The sequence below is a fragment of the Loxodonta africana genome, chromosome 3 (assembly GCF_030014295.1).
Source record: "Loxodonta africana isolate mLoxAfr1 chromosome 3, mLoxAfr1.hap2, whole genome shotgun sequence".
Taxonomy (NCBI): Eukaryota; Metazoa; Chordata; class Mammalia; order Proboscidea; family Elephantidae; genus Loxodonta; species Loxodonta africana.
The window spans coordinates 89,125,247-89,149,666 of NC_087344.1; the positions used below are offsets into that span (position 1 = coordinate 89,125,247).

Here is a 24,420-nt window from a genome sequence, read left to right on the forward strand (position 1 = left end):
CTAAATATAAAATCTAAAATGATAAAGATCATGGAAGAAAAAATAGGGACAATGTTAGGAGCCCTAACACATGGCATAAACAGTATACACAACATTATAAAGAATGTGGAAGAAAAACTAGATAACTGGGAGCTCCTAAAAATCAAACACCTATGCTCATCCAAAGACTTCACCAAAAGTAAAAAGACTACCTACAGACTGGGAAAAAGTTTTTAGCTATGACATTTCTGATCAGCGCCTGATCTCTAAAATCTACATGATACTGTAAAAACTCAACTGCAAAAAGACAAATAACCCAATTAAAAAATGGGCAAAAGATATGAATAGACACTTCACTAAAGAAGACATTCAGGTAGCTAACAGATATATGAGGAAATGTTCACAATCATTAGCCATTAGAGAAGTGCAGATCAAAACTACAATGAGATTTCATCTCACTCCAACAAGGCTGGCATTAATCCAAAAAACACAAAATAATAAATGTTGGAGAGGCTGTGAAGAGACTGGAACACTTACACGCTGCTGGTGGGAATGTCAAATGGTACAACCACTTTGGAAATTGATTTGGTGCTTCCTTAAAAAGCTAGAAATAGAACTACCATATGATCCAGAAATCCCACTCCTTGGAATATATCCTAGAGAAATAAGAGCCTTTACACGAACAGATATATGCACACCCATGTTTATTGCAGCACTGTTTACGATAGCAAAAAGATGGAAGCAACCAAGGTGCCCATCAACGGATGAACGGATAAATAAATTATGGTATATTCACACAATGGAATACTATCCATAGATAAAGAACAGTGAGGAATCAGTTACACATTTCATAATATGGAGGAACCTGGAAGGCATTATGCTGAATGAAATTAGTCAGTTGCAAAAGGACAAATATTGTATAAGACCACTATTATAAGTACTTGAGAAATAGTTTAAACTGAGAAGAAAACATTCTTTTGTGGTTACGAGGGGGGAGGGTAGGAGGGGACATTCACTAATTAGATAGTAGATAAGAAATAAGGGAAAGACAGCACACAATATAGGGGAGGTCAGCACAATTGGACTAAACCAAAAGCAAAGAAGCTTCCTGAATAAACTGAATGCTTTGAAGCCCAGCGTAGCAGGGGCAGGGGTCTGGGGACCATGGTTTCAGGGGACATCTAAGTCAATTGGCATAATAAAATCTATCATAAATAAATAAAATCTAATAAAACATTCTGCATCCCACCTTGAAGAGTGGCATCTGGGGTCTTAAACGCGAGCAAGCAGCCATCTAAGGTGCATCAATTGGTCTCAACCCACCTGGATCAAAGGAGAATGAAGAACACCAAGGACACAAGGCAATTACGACAAGCCCAAGAGACAGAAAGGGCCACATGACCAGAGACTACATCATCCTGAGACCAGAAGAACTAGATGGTGCCCGGCTACAACCGATGACTGCCCTGACAGGGAACACAAAAGAGAACCCCTGAGGGAGCAGGAGAGCAGTGGGATGCAGACCCCAAATTCTCATAAGACCAGACTTAAGGGTCTGACTGAGACTAGAAGGACCTGGTAGTCATGGCCCCCAGACCTTCTGTTGCCCCAGGACTGGAACCATTCCCGAAGCCAACTCTTCAGACACGGATTGGATTGGCCAATGGGTTGGAAAGGGATGCTGATGAGGAGTGAGCTTCTTGGATCAGGTGGACACTTGAGACTATGTTGGCATTTCCTGCCTGGAGGGGAGAGGAGAGGGTGGAGGGGGTTAGAAGCTGGCAAAATGGACAGGAAAAGAGAGAGTGGAGGGAGAGAGCGGGCTGTCTCATTAGGGGGAGAGTAATTGGGAGTGTGTATTAGTAAGGTGTATATGGGTTTTTGTGTGAGAGACTGACTTGATTTGTAAACTTTCACTTAAAGCACAATAAAAATTATTAAAAAAAAAAGTTTATGGCAAGTAGCTTTGTGGAGGAAGCGCCTCTCCATGGTACCTGCTGCATTTTATTCCTTGAATCTGGTGATACAGAACTTCCTGGCAGCACCCTGGCTTCTGAGTCTTTGCTCTTGCTGTTCTCTCTGCTTGGAGTGCCCCTTACTTTCTCCCCTCCCCCACCTAATTCCTCCTCCTTCAAGACTCAGCTCAGCCATCTCCTCTTCCAGAAGCCTTCCTTGTCCCCTTGGCTGGGTTGCCCAGGGCTGCCTTTGAGCTCCTCTGCAGCGAGCACACAGTTGTCAACAGCAGGTTACTGGCTGTCTCAACCCCTAGGCTGCAAGCACTGGCGAAAGCTTAAAGGCTTCCACAGAGAAGACTTGCAACAGTCCAGGCAGAGGTGATGCTCAGCAGATATGGCAATGGCCACAGGCCAAGCCTCCAGAGCTAGGGTTGGTGGGCGCTGTGGTAGCCAAGTGCTGGAGATTAGGAATGAATAAATCTCCCAAACTTAAGCTGCTATAAACCCCATTTACACAGAAAACCCTGAGTGTTTCACAAATAGAGAAGGGCTACCCCTCAAGTCACATAGTGAGCTGAGGATCAAGCCGGGACTCACAGCCACATACTCACATCCTGACACCTGGGCGGCCTGGCCCTCCCTCTGCCTCTCACAGCAGCTGTGTGGCCATGCTAGGCCTCCTGTGCCCCAGTGGACCCAGCTGCTCGCCTCACTCCACAGGAAGGCTCCTAGAGTCCCTTTTAACTCAAAAAGATTCCACGAGGCTTTGTTCTTGTTGGGAGTGGGAGGTGATGAGGAATGGATGGCGAGCCCACAGGCTGGGCCTGAGGAAGCACCTTCAACAGCAGGGTGATCTCAGGGCAAGCCGGGCCTCCTTGGGAGGGTTTGTGGAGAAGGAAAAAAGCTTCGGCCTTTGAATCACATAGAACTGTCTTCCAATCCAGTGTCTGCCACCAACAGCTGTGTGGTCTGGGAAGGTCACACACATACTCCCACCCTTCGTGTTCCTCATGTGCCCGCCTCGTTGGATGTGGTGTGGAGGAAATGGCAAGTGTGAGGTACATAGGAAGAACTCAGTAAAAGGCTGCTCCCTCACCCATCCCCTTCTGCCCTGAACCAAACCAAACCAAACTTACTGCCATCAAGTTGATTCTGACTCACAGTGACCTGACAGGACAGAGTAGAACTGCCCCCAGAGTGTCCAAGGAGCAGTTGGTGGATTCAAACTGAAGAGAGAATTCCCCTTCAGCTTGGTTCCCAGGCAGGGGTACTGAAGAGGAACTTCCATGCAGAGGTTGGGGAGGATGAGGAATAGGGACTAGATGCAGATAACAATCAGGACCCTGGACAGGCATCAACTCAGATCAGTGCTAACAGCTGCCTGGAGTGCTGTGTGGAGAAGGTATGTAGGTCACAGCCAGGCTCGTGGAAAAGAGCACCAGGATTGATTAGTGATGTCTGCTGTGGGCAAGGGATAAGATAATTGAGACACACGTGCTATTATTAGTCCAGCATCAGCTTAGATGACCTCTGATGCTTATTACCTCATTTTTACACAAATAATGTGTGCCTTCTATGTTGGTTTTCCTATTGCACCCTCCCCCAGCAAGGTATTTTCGTAAGCGTGCTACGTCAAAAAAATTAGCCTAGCGTGCTTATGAAAATAACTTGCTGGCGGAGGGCGTGGTTGGCAAACCGGTATAGAAGGTGCACATTATTTGTGTAAAAGTACAGTAATCTAAGACTCTGGATTCAGACTTCTGTGCTATAATCACTCGTTGTTGTTGGTTGTTGTCGAGTGGATAGCGACTCCATGTGACAAAGTAGAACTACCCCATAGGGTTTTCCAGGCTGTAATCTTTATGGAAGGCAGATTGCCAGTTCTCCTACAGAGCCGCTTCTAAGTTCGAACTGTCAACTTTTTGGTTAGTAGCCGAATGCTTAACCATTGTGCCACAGCGCTCCTAACTATGGTATAAACCAAACCAAACCCGTTGCATTCAAGTTGTTTCCAACTCATAGGGACCGTATAGGACAGAGTAGAACTGCCCTGTATGGTTTACAAGGCTGTAATCCTTATAGAAGCAGACTGTCACATCTTTATTCCTTGGAGGGGCTGGTGGATTCAAATTGCTGACCTTTCAGTTAGCAGCCGAGTGCTTATCCACTGTGCCACCAAGACTCCTTAAACCATGATATAACGACTGCTATTTATTTAACATTTACCACGTGAAGTTTTGAGTTTTCATCGAAGGAGGCCATCTGTTTTGTTTTGCCTACATGGCATCTCTTCAATGACCCCAACATACACACATACTTCTTTTGGGTACATCACCTCATTTTTCCTCTATTCTTGGTCCACAGGGAATCATCTCACCCCTTCTGTTTCCAGGCATTGACATGTGACCTAGGCCAGACCAAAGAGGCTCAACCCCGGGACTTTGGTTAAACACCTGCCTATATAACAAAGATGTCACAGAGGAAAGCGTAGCCACAAATGGCAAGACCGAGGCCAGATGACATAATTTGAATCTCTGGATCTAGCCCTACCTGAATTCAAATGTGTCTAGAATTTTCAGTTTTTTGAGCCAATGAACCTTTTGTGTTTTAGAACTGTGCAGCCCTATAGTGGCTACTAGCTACATGTAGCTATATTTTAATTAAAATTAAATTAAAAATTCAGTTTCTCAATTGCACTAGCCATATTTCAAGCACTCACTGTGCATATGTGGATAGTGGCTACCACATTGGTTCATACAGAACTAGAACATTTCCACCATAGCAGAAAGTTCTATTGGCCAGCACTGGCCTAGACCATGTGAGTCACATGTCTGTCCCTTGTGACCAAAAATTCTGACCAACACATAGTAGTTCTAAAGTTTCTCTGCTCCTCAGGATCTTCAGTGTCTTCCAGCTCTGAGTCCTGTTACAATTTATGATTCTTCTTAAATTCCAGCTGACACCTGTGTTCAGTTAGAAGTTTGGACCTTGGCCTGTGGGCTTGTGGTCAGTTCAGGTTAGTCTAGGCACCCAGAGCCCCCCAACATGTGGTGTCAGCCCACCTTGGACCAGGAGTTCTCCTTGCTGAGCAGGTCGGCGTAGAAGTAGGCCATCTTCCACTGCCCCTTGTAGGTGAAGCACCACATCAGCTCCCAGTAGCACATGTGGTGGAACTGCTTCCAGTGCTGCTGGGCCTCACAGCACTCCTCAAACCGCCGGACAGCCTGCGGGGCCCGCCAGTCAGCACCTCAGTGGGTGCCCACTGGCCACACCCCACCTTGCACCCTCCACGCCCTCCCACCCCCACAGCATGCCCAGGCTTCTCCAGTGCATGGTGGTCCAGCCCTGTGCCAGGCTCAGGTGGGACAGAAGAGCCAGGAGATCTGGCCTCCAGTGCTGGTTCTACGCCCAAAGTCTTAAGTGATCTTGGGCACAGCTATGTCCCCTCTCTGGGACTCTGGTTTCCCAGGCACAAAATGAGGACTAGAGCCATAATGGAGTGGGAAATATCAATATCAATATCACAATGATATGATGATGTCTGTGCCTCAGAGCAAAGCCCAAGGATTCCAGTAGCTTCTACGAAGTACCTGGGCTTAGGACACTTGTCCTGCTGCCTGAAAAATCACTGCTAGGGCCAGCTAGACACCCCAGAACTCCACATTGTAGAGTCTGCCCTGGGCCTTGGCTCAGTGCTGGGGTCTCTTCCAGGATTATGAGCCTCTCCATCTCAAAAGCCTTCACTGGCTCCCTACCACCTATGAAGTCCAGACTCCTCAGCCAGGCCTTCAAGGTCTCACTGCTGCCCTCTCCCCACCACTCTATTTACCAGGTTACAGCCTAATCACTGAGCCCTAAAACACACAGGGCCTTTCCCCTCTCTCTGCTTCATTCAAGCCCCTCCCTCTGCCAGGGGTACCTTTAATTTCTCCATCTCTCTGTCAAAATCGTACTCACCACAAATGCCATCTCCTCCCTAAGCTTCCCCAGACTGCCTCACTTGGAATGGCTTTTCCCACCTCTGCTCTCTCACTGGCTCTTGGGGCCCTCCTGCCAGTTAGCTCAGTCCCTGAGGTATGCCTCCATGTGTCTGGCTTCCCACTGGCCTGGAGTGCCCATCACTCCCCACACATCACTCCCCCGCATCACTCCCCCACCCATCACTCCCCGTCCACCACTCCATGTCCATCACTCCCCCACCCATCACTCCCCGTCCACCACTCCATGTCCATCACTCCCCCGCCCATCACTCCCCGTCCACCACTCCATGTCCATCACTCCCCCGCCCATCACTCCCCCTCCACCACTCCATGTCCATCACTCCCCCGCCCATCACTCCCCGTCCACCACTCCATGTCCACCACTCCCCCGCCCATCACTCCTCACCCATCACTCCCCCGCCCTTCGCTCCCCACCCATCACTCCCCCGCATCACTCCCCCGCCCATCACTCCCCGTCCACCACTCCGTGTCCATCACTCCCCCGCCCATCACTCCCCCGCATCACTCCCCCGCCCATCACTCCCCGTCCACCACTCCGTGTCCATCACTCCCCCGCCCATCACTCCCCACCCATCACTCCCCCGCATCGCTCCCCCGCCCATCACTCCCCGTCCACCACTCCATGTCCATCACTCCCCCGCCCATCACTCCCCGCCCTCACTCACCACCAATCACTCCCTGCCCATCACTCACTGCGTCAATGTTGCCTTTAATAACTTCAATCCGCCCAGCGAAAAACAGGAAGATGGCGCCCTGCAAGGACATGCGTGTGGGTCCGTGTGAATCCATTTGGGTCCGCGGGCCACAGCCAGGTTGAGGTTGTCCAGCGGGGGGTCGGGGCTCACCTTAGGGTAGCGTTTCAGGTAGGGCTTCAAGAGTTTCTCTGCCTCCTCGATGTTGACGTTCCCGGTGCCTGGAGGAGGTGGGGGACACAACACACGTCACCACCATCAACTCCTGTGATCCTCCCAGCAACCTACCAGGGGGCCTCTCAGGCCTCCATTTCACCCTCTGTGAACTGGGGATAATAACACTTCCTATCTCCAGGGTGAGGTGAGGATTAAATAAGATAGTGCAGCTACTGCCCTGGTATATCATAGGGTTCCTAACCAGGATCCCATGCTGGCCAAGGCTATATCCAGAACAAGTGGCTGCCTACAGCATCCTCAAAAGCTTTACAAGGTGGCCACAACCATCCCCATCTCACAGGTAAAAACTGAGGGAACCAGGTCACGCTGTGGGGACAGAGCCCAGGCCAGTTGATGCGGCTGTTACGTTTCTGGTTTTAGTGCCGCCCCTCAGCCCCTCGCCCCCTCACCCTGCTGTTAAAGCTCACCAAAGCCCAGGGGCGTCAGCACTTCCCTCGCCCCTCGGGGCCCCTACCAAGCACAAAGGTGAGGAAGGTGTGGTAGCAGAGCAGCAGCATGACACAGAGCACGGCGCGGAAGCTGTGTCCCGATGCGCCCTCCTCCAGCTGCAGCAGCCCGTAGTCCTGGGGGCACAGGGGAGAGGCTGAGGCTGGCGAAGCCTGGGCTCCCTGGGCCCACCCTGGGGCCCAGAGAGAAGCAGGGGCCTCGAGGTCCCTGGACAGCTGTGAGGCCTGGGTGAGAGAGCACTGGACCATAAGCCTGGAACTCTGGAGGTAGGGTCAGCTGCTCTTGCGCTGTGTGACCCTGAGTGAGGGGCTAGCCCTCTCAGTGCCTCAGCCACATTCCTGGGGGAAGGGGACATGGATGCCTAGCCAGGTGTCCCCCACCCCCTCAAAAGGCCCTCCTCCACTCCTCTCTTTATTCACTGAGATCCCTAGGCCTGCTTCACCACCCTGTGGTGGCCGCTTGGGCCCCCTGAGCAGCCCCAGACCTGGTGGGGGAGGAGGAATGATGTGGAGGCAAATAATCCTAACCCTGTACTCAGTGCACAGATGGGGCCATGAGAACTGGGATCCAGGATGTCTTCCTGGAGGAGAAGGCTCCAGGCCTGGCTGGGGAGGAGTTAGGGGCCAGACACCACTTGTTTCCCTGCCTGCAGTCTCTGCCCCTGTCTGTCCTCCAGGGTGTTCTTTCTAAAACACAAATCTCACCTGCCTGACCTCTGCTTCAAAAGCTGCCCTGCCTTCAGGACAAAGGCAAAAGAAAGGAGGTGGAAGCCTCTCAGTGCCCTCTCTTCCTTGCCAAGGGGGCCATACTTTCTCTGCTCTGGGCCTTCTCTTGTGCTGTTCCCTCCTGTCATTGCCCCCAAATCTTACTCATTTCCCAGGGACCTTCTTAAAACAAAACTGAAAGGAACCTCTGGTGCTTTCAGCCAGTGTCTCACTAAGCATGGCCACCCACCACAGATGGCAACCCAGCCCTTCTCAGGGTCCTCAAGGCGGGCGCTAGGAAACGCTGAGTCAAAGTGAGGGCTTTCCCTTCTCGGTTTGCTTTCAGTCCTTCTGAGCCTAAGCCGGGGCTATTGTGTCTTCAATGCCCCCTCCTCTGCCACTAAGCTCCCTTTCTCACAAAGAGAAGCAGCTTTGTCAGACCACGCAATCTGGCTGGGCTTTCTTAAGATTGCTTGGTCTTCATAGTATTTATTGTTATGATTACTTTCTTATCACGCCAAATAAGAAAGTAATCAGCAAGGGCCTGAAAAATTCCAAGTTCAGAAAACGATTATCTGGTCCAATCGCCTCATTTTACCAAAAAGAGGCTCAGAGGAAGGAGGGACTTGCTCAGAGTCCCAGGGAGAAGGGAATGAGGCTGGACTGACCCAGGTCTGTTGAATTCCCATCCAGTGCTCCTTCACCTACATGGGGCCTCCTCCACTGGGAAGCCCTCCCTGATTAGCTACCTTGAAACTGGGGCTCCTACCTCAAACTCCAGTTCCTGCTCTTGGTAAAGGCTCTAGGTGCTTGAGTTCTCTGATTCCTCCCACCCCCTTTGCCCCCAAGGCCTGATGCTTGGTAGGGATTCCCCTGCCCATCTCTCCAATGAGGTGGTAGCACCAGAAAACGGTCGGGGACGGGGGCGGTGGGGAAAAGGGCTTGCTCAAGGTCTGAAGTAAAGCAGTGACACCTGCGAGGCTCAGAAAGTATGACCCCTGGGCACTGCACAAGGCTGTCCTTCCCACCCACGCTTACCCCAAAGCCTCTCCACCCTGTGAGGGACCGGGCAGGGATCACTGGCCCCATTTGACAGGAGAGGAAACTGAGACCCAGAGAGATTTGGGCCTTGTCCAGGACCACACACTGAGGGGGCTAAGCCAGGACCGGCACCCAGGCCCTGCAACCCCTCTTCCTCATCTTAGACATCCCAGCTCCAGTCCTGGGGCCGAGAGGGTTGGGGGTGGGGGGCCAGGAGGCAGGTAGTTACCTTATTTCCTGAAAACCCCACAAACTCCAGCAGCCGCAGGATTCTAGTAGGAAGCATGGACAGCGTCTGCAGGAACAGAGGCAGGTGGGCATGTGATGGGACGGAAGCTGCCCCTCTCAGTCCCCAAACCCCCCAGAGTCTGGGGGTGATCCTGGGGATAAAGCCCTTTCTCTAGAACCACCAAGATGACACCTGGCTTTCTGACCTGTGAACTTCCCCAGGAAAAGAGGCACTACAGAGGGTCCGCGTCCAAATCCCAGCTTCACCACTCCCAGTGGGGTCACCCTGAGGAAGTTACATATCCTCTCCGTGCCTCAGTTTCCTCATCTGTAAAACGGTAATAATAGCCTCTACCTCGTAGGGGTATTGTGCAGATAGAAAACACTCATGTAAGTAAAGCACACAGAACGGGGCCTACACATAGTCGTTAGCTGATGTTGCTGCTGCTGTTCCACCAAGTCCCTACTTCGTGTCAGGGGCTCTGTCGTTGTATTTGATCCTCAGGACAGCCCTGAAAAGACGGGATTGCTGTTGTTAGCTGCCATCAAGACGGCCTGTGACTCATGGCAATAGGATTGGACCATTGTGACCAGCAAGGTTTTTACTGGCCGATTTTTGAAAGTCCATTGCCAGACCTTTCTTCTTAGTCTGTCTTAGTCTGGAAGCTCTGCTGAAACCTGTTCAGCATTGTAGCCACACATAAGTCTCTAATGAAAGATGGGTAGTAGCTGCGCTTAAGGTGCATCAGTCAGGCTTCGAATCTGGGTCTCCCACATGGAAGGTGAAAATTCTACTACTGAATCACCACTGCACCCACAAGGAAGGGATCATTGCCCCATTTAACAGATGGTGAAACAGAGGTACGGACAGATGACAAGACTTAAGGCCCCACACCTCATGAGAGGTGGAGCTACCTCTTGAACTCAGGATTGTTCGGCTATAACCTTGTAGAGCATCCAATGCACTGTGGTAGCTTGTATTTCTCAGCTCCTGGATCAGGATCACCGTTCCCACTTTACATATGAGGAAACTGGAGGCCAGAGCAGGGCAGAGACCCTGGCCCCAAGGCCTGCTCTTTGACAGGCTTTTTTACATGGAGGTGAGAGAAGCACCTCCACCTTGCACTTTTGGAAAGGCCCCTGTTCACCTAGGGCAGGTGGTCTGAATCTTCCATGAGAAGCTCTTCCTCCTATGAGCAGGCCATGCTCTTCCAAGCTTCCCTGTCTCAGCTAACGCTGTTCCCTCTGCCTGAAATGACCTTCCCCACCTGGGAAAATTCTACGTATCCTTCAAGATCCAGCTCAAATACCCCACTTCCACCACCTCCTGCAGAAACCTTCCCCAACTCCCCCAGGAAGGAGACTTGGTTCTCTGTTCCCTGTGGGGCGCCAGCTGTTTCCAGCCTGTCTCCTTCTCTGCTGCTGGCAAATGTTTAACAACCAGCTCTCCCAGGGTAGAAAGAGCCCTGATTTGTGTTGGTGTTTGTCAATTTCTGGAGTCCCTCAGTGCTGTAAATGGTAACATGCTCAGGGGCTAACTGAAAGGTTGGAGGTTTGAGTCCACCCAAAAGCTCCTCAAAAGATTTGTCTGGCAATCTACTTCCAAAACATCAACCACTGAAACCCTATGGAGTGCAGTTCTACTCTGACACACCGGGGGTTGCTCTGAGTTGAAATCAACTCAACGGCACCTAACAACAACAACATAAATACTACCCCCATTGCCAATTTCAAACTACCAACTTGATGTGGGAAGAAATGCGTGGAATTAGCTCTCTTGAGCTGGCCCCAGCACGCAAGGCTGGCAACACATCTGATTCCTTTCTGGGCCTGGTACCCAGCACAGGGGGCCAGGCACAGCAAGCACCCAGCAGAGACCCTGAGTGGGTCATGGCCATGTAGGGGAGATTTACCTTGAGCCCAGACATGGTGGGAATGGGGCAGGAGAGGGCACTCCCACTCACCAGGTTGAAGGCACCTACACCAAGCTTCACACCTCCTTCAAAGTGCCTGTGGTTCTCCCCCTTGCAGTACTGTGAGGACTGGACGAGGTTGTCCAGCTCCCTGTGGAGAGACAAAATCCTATTTTAGCCACATTTTGGGGGCTGGGCCCCATCTCTAGGCAGACACAAAGCTCCCTCCTGAGCTAATCTCAACTCCCTGGTGTTGGGTCTGTAGCTGTCTGGCAACCTGGAGAGCTGACACTGGAGGATTTCTAGCCCCACCTCCCACTGGGTGACGCACACCCCCTGCCCCTGAAGTTCAGCCGCATAGGCTGGGCCACAGCTAATGTGTAGGAGCTCTGCTGCTGTTCTCAAAACTGTTGTTCCCGTGCCTGCCCGCCACCAACCCCCACCCCCGACCCTGGCCCAAAGCTGTTTGCGCAGAATCTGTGGCTTATTTTCCCCTAGCACAGGGTCAGACACAGTACACCCTCAGGGGGCTGAATGAACAGAAACAGAAAAACCAAGGAAAAAGAATTCCAGAAAACTGAGGTCCTGAGTGTGCAGAAATCTGTCTGAGGTCACACAGCATTCTGGGCTTCCTGCCTCCAGCCAGTGCTCTCTACCCCACACAGCAGCTTGAGGGGACAGGGTGGTAGACACTGCAGACCCCAGGCCTCCCATGACACCATGGCCAGCTCCACTCACTTATAGGTCTGGTAGCTGTTTCGGACTTTGATGCCACCCTTGATGAAGCTCACCATGTTCTCATCCTGCAGGAGGGAGAGATGCTAAGATCTGGGACTGGGTGGGCAGCCGTAGGGTCCCCCCCGTGCCCAGCTCTATGAGGCGCCCTAAGGGGGTGGGTCAGCCAAACAAGGATTCACTATCCCTTGGATTTGAGATGAGCTCTTATTTGCCAAACACAACTTCTAAAATGCCCAGAGTTGGACCACAACCACCCTTATACAGTTTATACATAGCTATGTTCTGGGAGAAGGGTCTGGAGGAGACACACCTGATAGTTAACAGCCTTCCTCTAGGGGGAGGGACTGCAGGAAGGGGGGAGGGATGGTCATTTGTGTTTTTACAAAATGCAGGTATTTATCACACTTGTAATTTAAAGCATCGATACCTACCACCTAGCAGTTCTACTCCTGGGTATACACCCAAGAGGAATGGATGGGCTGCAGGGGACATGTTCAAGGATGTTCACAGCACAACTGTTCATAATAGCCAAGAACCAGAAACAGCCCCAACGCCCATCAACAGAACAGATAAACTGTGGTATATTCATGTAAGGGAACAGTATGTAGCCACATCAGGTTGAGTGAAAAAAGCAAGTCCAGATGGCTTGAGGAAAACCTGGTGGTGTAGTAGTTAAGAGCTATGGTTGCTAATCAAAAGGTCAGTGGTTTGAATCTACCAGGGGCTCCTTGGAAACTCTATGGGGCAGTTCTACTCTGCCTATAGGGTCACTATGAATCAGAATCGACTCCACGGCAATACGGTTTGAGGCCATATGAAGTTCAAAATTATCTAATACTTAACAATATGCTGTTCAGGTATGAAGAGGAATCTGATGAAGCTATTTAAAAAAACAAACAAACAAAAAAAAGCACAGGGAGTGATAAATACAAACCTCCAGGTAGTGGTTTCCTGGGTGGAAGGAGGTGGGGGGGTAGGGAGGAGCCTAGATGAAGAGGAAAGTTACTGCCAACCTTCTGTTCTCCAGTTGGGTGGGATTTGTGGGTATTTGTTATTTGTGATAATATAATGAAAAACCCATTGCCATCGAGTTGATTGCAACTCATAGCAACCCTATAGGACAGAGTAGAACTGCCCCATAGAGTTTCCAAGGAGCGCCTAGTGGATTCGAACTGCCGACCTCTTGGTTAGCAGCTGTAGCACTTAACCACTACGCCACCAGGGTTTCCACAATTACCCCAGTGAGTACTAAACCAAGGATTTAATCCACATTGTTTTTGAGGTCCAAAAAGACCTCAAGTGAAAAACAAAAATAAACAGCACCCCAACATTAAAATTAATACACACTTCTCCACCCTTATACACAGGTATCATGATGATTACTTGTTATAATTATAACCCAGACCTTTTTGGTAAAATTGTAATGTTTTAGTTCTCATAATTCACCAAACTTCCTTCTGTGTGGTAAGGAGAGAAGACATGGATTCCAAGTTGGCCAGACCTGGGTTCAAATCCCAGCTCTGCCAGTTGCTAACCACGTGATCTTGGGAAAGTGAGTCCTCCTCTCTATATCTCGCCTTTGCAGGCCTGTGAGATGAAGGTTAAAGAATGTACATAAACATCTATACAAATATGTAATGTATGTAAGGTACAGAAAAGCAATATACCTGTAATGTATGCAAAAAGCCTGGTACATCATAGGTGTTGTATAAACCAGGTGTCAGACAGGCTTTGTGATGATGCCTATCCCTCCCATGTGAACCTTAATGGGAAAAGCAGCAGTCACAGGTGGAAGCAGCATCCTGGTGACATGTGTGCTCAGTGTGTGAGGAGGTGAGGATATTACCTCTGTCATTGGGCTTGGCTGGGGCCCAGGAGTGTTGGGGTGGCTGAGCCTCAGACCTTGCCTGAACAATAAGGAGGGGCTGCATCATGGTGGCTAAAGACACTTCGGGCTTGGACACAGTGACTGATCTTCTTCTGAAATGCCTGGGCTTCTTGTGCAAGTGGCTGGTCCCTACCTGCAGGAAGGTCAGGGCTGCTCTCTGCAGCAGGCACTCTGCGTAGCAGACTTCAGCGTGGATTTCCTCTGTGGGGAGAAAACCAAATCCCTGCAGCCTCCTGGGATCTTGGCAGGAGTCTTAGGCCAAATCCCCCGCACCCCCACTTTCCAAAAGGCAAAGGGCATCTATGTCAGCACCCATCCCCGCTGCACCCATCTCTACCCTGTTCCCCAGGCCTGGCTCCCTCACAGCACCACCACTGGCCCACAGTAGCTGACATTTCTTGCCTTCATCTACTGCCTGACTCCTCTGCCCACCCTGCTCTCGTTTGTCAAGCCTCACTGTAGAAGCTGTGCCCTTAGTGCCTGCAAGCAGTGCTGGGCAAGGAGGTGGCACTGGATTGAATGGACGAAGGAAGAAGATAGTATCCAGGCAAGCCCAGGGGCTATGGGAATAAGGGGAGGGGACCCAACACAACCCAGGGATTCAGGGAACACTTCCAGAAGAAAGGACATCTGAGTTGAAAAAGAAATGGAAGGACGAGGCAGGAAGGGCTTTCTAGGCAGAGGCCTAGGGAGGCCAAAGAACTCAGATGTTCGAGGACAGGTGAAACACAGAAGGTAGCTGAGATGGGGGTTAGGTTGGGAGAGATTCAGGAGGTAGGGGAAGATAAGGCTCAGAGCCCAGTTGTAAAGGGCCTTGACAATTGGGGGAGGATTACAGACTTGCTCCTGTGCAGGGAGGCAGCAGGGAGCCACAAGAGGTATGATGGAGGGGAGTGGAGCCATCAGATGCATTGCTTGGGCTGGGACCCTCAAGGGCTCTTGAGGTGGGTAAGGCTGTTTGCTCCTGCACTGAAGAGCCCCAAATTGCTCCTGGTTGACTACTGCTACCTCCACTGCTGCCGGCCACAGATGTTCACGGCACAAAGACGCCATAAGCAGCCCAGGCCATCTCTTCCACTGCTGTCTGTTGTCTCTTCTCCGTGTCAGCTTCTAAAACCACATTCCCCTTGTGGGGACATGAGCTCGCTAAGCTAATTAAACCAGTAAACCTAACTACACGCACAACTCTAAGCCCATGGAAGAAAGCACATGGACCTTGTGGCAACTTTTCCTTTCCTTGGCTTCCAGGTTTTCAGCCCCGAATGCTGTCAGGTAAGTGTTCTCACCTGCTCTAACACCCTCACCTGAGAGCTATTCCTCAAAAGGCCCCAGGTCTGACCCATTGGTATCCCAGCATCTAGGCCAGGGTCAGGCCCTCTCGGTGATGGCTGGGAGAATAACTGCCCCTTCCCACCCCTGCCTGCGGCTGGAGCCGGGCTGCCTGGGGCTGGAGGGGTCAGGATGCCATCTGAATGCCACACCTTCCGTGAATTTGTCCATAGTGGTGCGGTGCACCAGGCTGCTGAAGGAATCTGTTACGGAGGACTTCTTCCGGTGCCTGAAGAGGGAAAGGGGGTTCAGGTCATTCAATGAGGGAGAGAGAGGGGGGCTAGGTGCCGGGTCACCTCATTCTTTGGAGAATTCTTAGGGAGGCAGTGCTAGCACAAACAACAGGGGTTTTGGGGTCAGACAGAGAAAGTTTGAGATTCTGGCAAAAAAAGTCACTTTACCTCCCTGAGCCTGTTTTCTCATTGGTAAAATGGGAACAACGAACCTCTGTATTAATCACGGGCTGCTGTATACAGGGAGCCCCATCAGAGCAGTTCTCCAGTCTGGTTGATGCTGTTGTTGGCAGCTCCCATCCTGTCTCACCTTTGTATTCCTCTCCTTAGTTCAGGTGACCTTGTGCCCCACCTGGTCTCCCACCCCTGCCCACGCAGGTCTTTGTGCCTGTTCACCCTCCACCTGTCTGCAGAGGAATTTTTCTCAAACACTCTCCCTGCGCAGGACCCCTGTGGCCCCGCACTGCCCTGTGCATGCAGCCTGGGCTCTTGGCAGGTTTCTAGGGCCCACAGGCTCTGACCGCCTCTCCTGCCCCTCCCGTGGGACGATCCAGCCACAGTGAACTCCTGGCAGCTCCCCCAAATCCAGGGCTCTCTTACCCCTTGTCTCTACTGTTGCCTCTGCTTAGATTCTCGTCCCCTCTTGCCTAGGCCTGGCCAGCACCTAGTTGCCCCGCAGGACCCAGCTCAGGCATCACCTCACCTGGGAAGCTTTTCCTGCTCCTCCTGCTGGACCCCACAACCCCTCATGTTTCCCTGCATCATGCGGGGATGTCACCATCTGTGCCTGCCTCTCTGACCAGGTGATAAGGGTGCTAAGGCGCCTGGGTCTGATGACTCCCTGAATTGCCAATGCTCAGCATACGGCCCAACCCAGAACAGGTGTGTGTGCTGAATGAATGATAATGCCACCTGTCATGAACACACAGGGTCTATTAGTACATTTGTTCAAGCAGATAACCTGAGCACGAATGATACACCAGATCCTGTGCAGGTGTCTTCATTCGGTCCTCACAACAACACTATGGCATATATATCATTACACCCATTTTACAGATGAGGAAAGTCAAGTCCAGAGAAGGACTCGCATGAGGTCAAAGAGTTAGTAAGTGACAGAGTCAGAATTTGATTCCTCCCAGTCAGACCTGGCCCCTGGAAGCCAACAAGACTTCTGAGGAGGTGTTGACAGGGGTAGCTCTTAGCACTTAGGGACACATCCTCTTAGTCCAAAGGAGCAGCACTAAGTGGCATTTTAGGCATTGAGATATGCCAGGGTGACAGAAAGGTGGGCCTCACACCCCTCATGCACCCTCCTGTGCCCCCGACCTCTGACACAGTAACTGTGCCTCCTTCATCATGTTGCCAGCAAGTAGGATGTCCTGAGGGTCAAAGGTCATCATGGCCTGCATCTCCAGGATGGTGGCATACGTCAGCGAGTGGTACATGCTCTCTTTGGTTCTGCCAGAGAGAAGGGGCATGAGGCAATCAACTCCTAGAACTTCAGAGGCAGCTGGCCCTAAGTCACACATCTGCCATTCCTCCCCCATTCTACAGATGAGGAAACCGAAGTCCAGGGAGGGGAAGGGCCTCGCCCAAGGTCTGACTCTTTCACTGACACTCAAAAGACCCCGACTCCCATTCCCAGCTCCTCTTCCTGCTGAGTGGCCCTAAGTGAACTTCCCAATCTGAGCCTCAGTTTCTCATGTGTTTGGCTTGGGGTGGGGAGGGGATGGCAACAAGAAGGCTACTGTGAGGAAGGGCTTAGCAATAAGTCAGCCTGAGGCCACCCTTCCCAGCGCCCAGACCCTGACGTACCTTCTGCCCCCACCTCCAGCAGGCTGGCCCAAGTCCTGTCCCAGATGAGGTTCCAGGAGAGTCCTTCTCTCCATCCCCAAGCCCCACCCCGGGCATTGCCCCCATCCCTGCTCCCAGGACTTACAAAGTTGGCCTCCCCACTGGCCACACTACCTCCTGCCACCCTCCCACCCATCATCCTCTGGTTAAACCCTTCCCTTCAGGGACTTCCACATCTCATCAGATAATGCCCAAGCCCACTGCCTGGCACCTGGGGCTCTACAGGCCTGCCCACCTCTCCAGCCCTCTTGTCCCTTCTGTTTCTGACAGCATGATCTGGTCTCTCTCTCTCTCTCTCTCTCTCACGCACACACATACACACACACACACACACACACAACTGTAGCCCTGGCAACAATGAACCACACAAGCTTTCCCCCAGAAAATCTTACCCCCAGGCCTTTGCCCATGCTGTTCCTCAACTTGAAATGCCTTTGGCTTCACCATCTCCCCACAAGACGATTAATCCCTCAAGGCTTCCAAATGCCTCAAAGTCCACTGGGAATCCAGGGCTCCCTCTTCTAGGATTATGTGTTTATAAATAACTCGGGCACGGGTCACACTGAATTTATGTTGGCAGAGGCCTCAGCTCACTCCCGAAACTTGAACACCTCAAAGGCAGAGCTTGTGGGTGCCTCACCCCTGTCCTCAGCACACAGGTGACAGGCAGAGCTAAGCAGGTCTCACAAAGCGTCAGCCTCCTGCCTCTGCCCCGGCTCCTCCACAGCCCCAGGCTTCCCAACTAAGGTGTGTTGTGGGGGCACATTTACTTTAACACATGGAGAGGGCAGCAATGCCAGTCTCTCCCTTTACTGGGGATGTCCCTTAATATATGTGGGCCTTGATTTCCACTTCTGCAAAATGGGGACAACATGCTGGACTGCCAGTCCCATGGGACTGCCCGGGGCTAACCTATGCCTGGCACACAGTAGGTGCTGCCGCCCTTCACTCCCTTCATTAATTATTTATGAAACTCCTCAGTGCCAGGCTTAGGCTGGGAACTCTGGAGGAAAGAGAGATGACTAAGGTTTCTAGACTGTTTATCGTAAAAATCACATGACCCATTTTCCTGCCTTGCGTGTTCATAAAACACTTCTGTAATGTTAAGTTTTTTTTTTTTTCCCACTCTTGGTGACCTGTGGTGTTTTTATCCTTGAGGACCAAAGGTTTTTGAAGGAAACAAAAGGCCAGTGCCCCTCCTCCCCAGCCCTGGTAGCTGCCAGGACACCTCCTGGATCTTTGCTGGGACTACTTAATCCCAGGGCCTGCAGTTTGTGGTTTGCAGAAAGGAGATGGGGGCCTCCTGTGGGGACAGAACTTGGGCTTCAGAGTACCTCAGACAGAGGCTGAAATCTTGGCTTTCCCAGTTCCCAGCTGTGCAGCGCTGGTAAGGCTCCTGGGCTTTCTGAGCCTCAATTTTCTCCTCCATAAAACGGATATGATAACCCTTCTCTCACAGGGCTGAGGGTGGCTTAAATAGGACACCCAGGTCTGGGGTCAGATCTCGGATGCTCAATAAATGTGAGTGCTGCCAGGGTCAAGGGTCACTCCCCTGGATTAAACACTTCCTGAGGAGTGGCTCCCCTGACAGCATACAGACAATGCCCCCCTACCTCCACCCCAGGCCTCTTCAACTCTCAAGCCCTTGCCTTTCTCTGCCTCTCCCACCTAGGTCCAGGACTCAGTCCCACCTGCCCGGCCCTAACTGCTGGGCCCAGTCTGATGCTGGGACTAGCAGAAGGGACGGCCCCACCTGGGCAGCTGGCAGACAAAGTGGAATTTCTAGTCTGAGGCCCAAGGCCCCGTCATGCACCTGTGGCTGAGAATCCTGGCCCCTTCCCAGCCCACCACCTGCAAGCCCCCAACCCCAGTCTGGGCTGGGAAATGGAGTACATAGGTATGACACCCCTTCAGACCTCAGACCCCCCAAGTTTTAGTTTCTACCTCAAAAAGCTCTTGTTTGTACATACAGCATCCAGATCACAAGGGGCAATAGTTCTCTCATGCCTGAATTAGACTCAGGTCTGGGACAAGATGCCCACTGGGATCCCACCCTCTGGGGCTGTCAGGGTGGGCAAGGTACGGAAGAGTCATTGGAAGTTCAAGGTGTTAGGGACTCCTTGGCCACTTGGAGGCCAGCTAAACCCAGTGGCCTCCAGACCTTCCCTCCTCGGCCAGCAGCCAAGCCTCAGGTCCTTGTCAGCCTCCTGCCCCACCCTTGTCCCTACCATATGGGCCTCCTTACCCTGGCTCAGCTGCCACTGCTCCTTGCGGGGGGCACCCCCACGTTCCCCTAGTTCTAGCGCAGCTCTCCCTGACCGAGGGCCTCACTTTCTTAGGACCTCTAGACTAGGCTTCTCTAGGACAGAAGGCAAGCCTCTTCTCCTTCATCCTTATTAAACCTTCCCCTCAGCCCACTTCCTGATCCTCTAAGGCCTTGTTCTCTAGCCATGGGCCCCATCTCCCTGTCCTCCTCTCCACCCTTCCATCACCCTGTCCTCTCACTTCTGGGACCTGCCTCAGCTCTCCATATCCCAGTCAGGCCAAGTGTCTCAGTTCCTGAGCCAGGCCTTTGCACAGGCTGTTCCCTCTGCCTGGAGCACTGTCAAATGCCCCCTTCATCTGGCTGACTCCTTCTCATCCAGCCCGTCTCAGCTTAAAAGCACTTCATCCAGGAAGCCTTCAAGGGCTGGCTTCATGGGTGTATAACTGATGCAGTCACACTGGGCCCTGAACAGGACCCCATGCTTGGTTTCATGCTCTACTGTCACCATCTTGAAATTCTTAAAAATTTTTGAACAAACCAAAAACCCACTGCCATCGAGTCGATTCTGACTCATAGGGGCCCTATAGGACAGAGTAGAACTGCCCCAAAGGGTTTTTAGTGAGCGGCTGGTGGATTCAAACTGATGACCTTTTGGTTAGCAGTCAAACTCTTAACCACCGCATCACAAATTGTGTAACCAGTCCTAAAGCCTTCCCTGACCAGCCCTTTCCCCGCTGGGGTCCCTGTATTTCCTCCAGCAGATCTCTCGTTACAGCTTATCCTTAATGCTTCTTTCACCATTTCCCTGCTGGGCTCTAAGAACAGCCCATGTCTTGCTCTGTACTGTAGCCCCAGCACCCAACACACTGCCCAGCACATGGATGACAGTCATGAGATGTTGCTAAGTGAACCAGTGACCACTGTCCAACTGCCCACATCCCATGGGTCTCACCTGGAACCTCATCACCATCACACAGAATGGCTCTGCTTCTGGACTCTTCTCAACCTTCCCACCCATCACTCCCACTACACCATCCCCTACCTCCAACCCGTCTTCTCTTCCTAACCCCCAACTTAACATCCTCATACCACCCACTCACTTGTCAAAATAGTGCTAAACCTCCCAAACTGCTGCACCTAGTTAGGAACCTCAGCCCAGGGTCCATACAACTACCCGCTCTCTCTAGGCTGTGAGCAATGCAGAAGAAAACTGCCCAGTCATGTAGACAGGCACCACGCTGAGCCAGGGCCATTGGCCTCAGCCAGATTCACTGCTGTCCTCAGAAAGGCCTTCTCCTCTCTCCTTGTCATTCCAGCACCCTCACAGCCCCTCACTCTTGGTAGATGGCCTGCCCCTTCCCTCAAAGAAATTCTAGGCCATCGTATGGACACACCCTGAACTTCCTGCACCCCCCCCCCACACAACTTATCTCTGCCCACACCCCTCTCTGCCTCCTTCACTATCTCTTGAGTCCTCCCAGCCAAGATAAGCTCCACCCTGTTCCAGGGTGGGGCCGGATTTGAATCCTGACTCTGCAACCTGGTTAAGCTGCTAACCGAAAGGTCAGCGGTTCAAATCCACCAGCTGCTCCATGGGAGAAAGATGTGGCAGTCTGCTTCCATAAAGATTTACAGCTTTGGAAACCCTATGGGGCAGTTTTACTCTGTCCTATAGGGTCGTTAGGAGTCCAAATCCACTGTATGGCAACAAGTTTGTTTTTTTTTTTTTTTTCCTACAACTTACGAGCTGTGGTCATTTATTCATCAAGAAAATCTAACGTAATAACCACTATGTTCCAGAGACAGTGTTTAGGAATAGACACTGTGTTAAGCAAAACAAACTGGAAGCGGAGACAATGCTAATCGAAGAAGTAGCACATGGAAAGCAAGCACAGAGGCAGGGAAGCGGAGCCGAGTAAGCCTACTGCCACCTACAGTGCAATAGGGCACACAGACCCACTGCCAGAATTAGGACAATCAAATGAGACAGTGTGCGCAATGAAAAACAGGGAAGGAAACTGGACCCCAGCTTCTTTTGAAGCCTAAATGGCTACAAATGGGGGAGGGAGGGCTGTTTTTTAGCAAGAATTGTTTTCTTTCTCTAGACCAGTGGTTCTTAATGGGGGTGGGGAGGTAATTTTGCCACCCTCCTCCAGAGGACATTTGATGATTTCTGGAGATATTTTTGGTTGTCACAAGGCGGGGACAGGGGGAGTGTGTTGCTGGCATATACCCTTTGGGGAAAAGCTCCAAAACACAAAAGGGAAGAACTTTTTCTGCAATGGGGAGGAGGTTAAGACAAAGAGAAGGTAAGCCTCTTCCAAGAAGCTTTGGTAGTGCAGTGGTTAAGTGTTCAGCTGCTAACTAAAAGGTTGGAGGTTCGAACCCACTCAGCTGCTCCAAGGGAGAAAGGCCCGGAAATCTGCTTCTGTAAAGATTACAGCCAAGAAAACTTTATAGGGCAGTTCTACTCTGTCACATGGGGTTCCTATGAGTTAGAACCGACTCGACGGCACCCAAAAACAATAACAAACTGCTGCCAGTGAGCTGTGAGAGGAACATTGGTTTCTGTGGGTACCTCCTTCCAGGAAGAGACCAGCATTTCCTCTCTGAGGGACTCCTGGTAGATTGCCTTCCTGAGGTGAGGGCAGGTGAGATATTATTCCCTTAGTGTGATGGTGGCTAAGGAGGGAAAAGCTGGTTTAGTGACCCTATAGTAGACACAATTTGAGGGCCTAGTGCAGTTTTATATTTTCTTCTGCACTCTGGGCCCTAAGTCTGAGGAACAGCTTAGACAGTTTAGAGTTAGACCATGGTGTGGCCTAGTCTTAGCTGGGCTTCAGGAGAAAGGCCAGCGTCTGTGCTCGGGTTGGGGCAGGACAGGGTGGGCAGCCAAATTGCCTGGGCATGGCCAGTTTCCAATGACAGGAAGGTGACTATGATCATGGTCCCTGTGAATGAGGGACAGGAACTAACCAGGAGGGAAGTGGAGGAGCTGGGAAGCCTTCTAAAAACACTGGGAGGGAACAGGATGGGGCTCGGCCTGCCTTCGAAGTGGCCACACTCTTGGCGCTGACTTAGCTCTTCCTGCCCTGCTCAGGCCCAGAACTCTGCAGATGATGTGATGAGGTGCAGGCCGCTAACATAGGGATTGCTGAAACACTGATTAGCTTCTCTTTTTCTTAATCAGTAGCCCTGGAAGCTCTACTCCTCCCCCAAAAGATGAACCACCATCTCTCAGCAAGCCTGGCTACCTCCCCAAGGTGCAAATAGGGCTCACGTCCCCACTACATAGAATAGGTCAGCTGAGTCTAGAGAAATTGAACAAGTCTGTCCTGGTGACGTGGGGAAACCAGGTATGACAGATGACAACTAAGAGACAAAAAGCTGAAAAGAGGGGGGTTAAAGGAAAGTATGCAGTAGACATAATGAGACCCCTGGCCCCAGAATCAGGCAGCCAGAGGTTCGCTATCCAGATCCAGGGCTGAAGAGTGCTTTTCTGGAGAAACTGACCCACCCAGATGCTGACAGCCAGCTCTCTGCCAGATCATTCGAAAGCGAGTTCTACCAGTTAGAAGGCTGCTGGCACACAGACCTTCCAGCCTGCCTTTGAGTGAACGTGTTCTTAAATACAACCAGACAGCCAGCCAGAGATCATCCGACATTTGAGGAAGGCCCCCTATGAGAATGGGATTCCCCGATCATTAAGACAGAAAATGGAGACCTGAAGAAAGCTGAGATTATGCAGCAAACGGAAATAAAACATTTTAAAAAGAGGTGATATTCTGAGATGATAATAACATCAAGTACTAATTATAGAGCTTACTACAGGCCAGGACACTTGTTTCCAAACATAGATATAAAGATAAAAAAATAAAAATTTTTATTTTTAAAAAATTAAAAAAAAATTTTTTTTTTTTTAAATAAAGATAATGTACCCATAAACCAGGAATAAGATGTTAAGGGGGAAAAAAAAACAATAAAGACCACTGTGAAATGAATCATAGGATTAGAGAAATAAAGAAAAATCAACAGAAGGACTGAATGATAAAGTTCAGGACACCTCCAGAAGTTAGAAAAAAAAAGAAAGAAATGGAAAACTGAGGGAAAAAAAGATAGGCAGCTTAGAAGGAAATCGATCCAGAAAGTCCAACATCTGACTTTAAAAAAAATCCCAAGAAAGGGAAAAGAACATGGTCATCCAAGAGAACTTCCTAGAACTGAGTTTCCAAATAAAAAATACTGAATCAAAAAGACCCACACCCTGCCACATCGTTGTGACATTTCAGATTTGAAGGGATAAAAGAGAAGATTCTAAACATTTGCAGAGAAGTGGGGGTGGGGTGGTGGGGGAGATCACAAAGTAAGGAAAATTTGTTTTCACAGCTAGACTAGATGCTAGAAAACTGGGTGTTAACACCTTCAAAATTCTGAGGGGGAAAATAATATTCCTGTTCTCTTTCTTAGGAAACTTGTAGAGGACACGATCTAGTACAATGAGAAAGGATACGAAAGAGAGAAAGATCCAGGATGAAGGAAACAGGAGAGAGGCAAGGGGAGTGCCAAGAAGCACCTGGGAGGTGGCCTGCAGACCTACCCACCGTCTGAAAAAGACAGAGGCCAAAAAAAAAAAAGTTCCCAGGAAATGGGAAGACTGAGAGCCCACCTGACATGTTTGAGAATTTTGGAAAAAAATTTGTGATCATTAGATGTGATGGAGCAGTTATAAAGATTTAAGTATAAATGTACGGCAAATTAGGGAAATGAAAAAAAAAAAGATAATCATTAACTCCATAAAGGAAACATAACCTAATATACTCTCTGCAATGAACACTAATTGTACAGTTATAATAACATAAACACTGATTACTGATTCAGCCAAATATTGTGATGGAATGATAAGAGGTGGATGATG

The 24,420-nt window shown here is 50.6% G+C and overlaps 1 protein-coding gene across 2 annotated transcripts in view; it reads right to left on the reverse strand.

Annotated features, from left to right (window-relative positions):
- The window catches only part of TTC39A (tetratricopeptide repeat domain 39A), a 62,303-nt gene that overhangs the window by 16,253 nt on the left and 21,630 nt on the right, over positions 1-24,420 (reverse strand). For both annotated transcript variants that reach the window (XM_064281944.1, XM_064281945.1), the window contains exons 3-12: positions 16,712-16,843; positions 15,305-15,381; positions 13,957-14,024; positions 11,936-12,000; positions 11,249-11,348; positions 9,286-9,351; positions 7,319-7,427; positions 6,781-6,848; positions 6,629-6,688; positions 4,997-5,158 (exon numbers count right to left, since the gene is read on the reverse strand). In XM_064281944.1, coding sequence (XP_064138014.1) covers positions 4,997-5,158; positions 6,629-6,688; positions 6,781-6,848; positions 7,319-7,427; positions 9,286-9,351; positions 11,249-11,348; positions 11,936-12,000; positions 13,957-14,024; positions 15,305-15,381; positions 16,712-16,843 — 907 coding nt within the window. The remainder of the gene's footprint in view (positions 1-4,996; positions 5,159-6,628; positions 6,689-6,780; positions 6,849-7,318; positions 7,428-9,285; positions 9,352-11,248; positions 11,349-11,935; positions 12,001-13,956; positions 14,025-15,304; positions 15,382-16,711; positions 16,844-24,420) is intronic.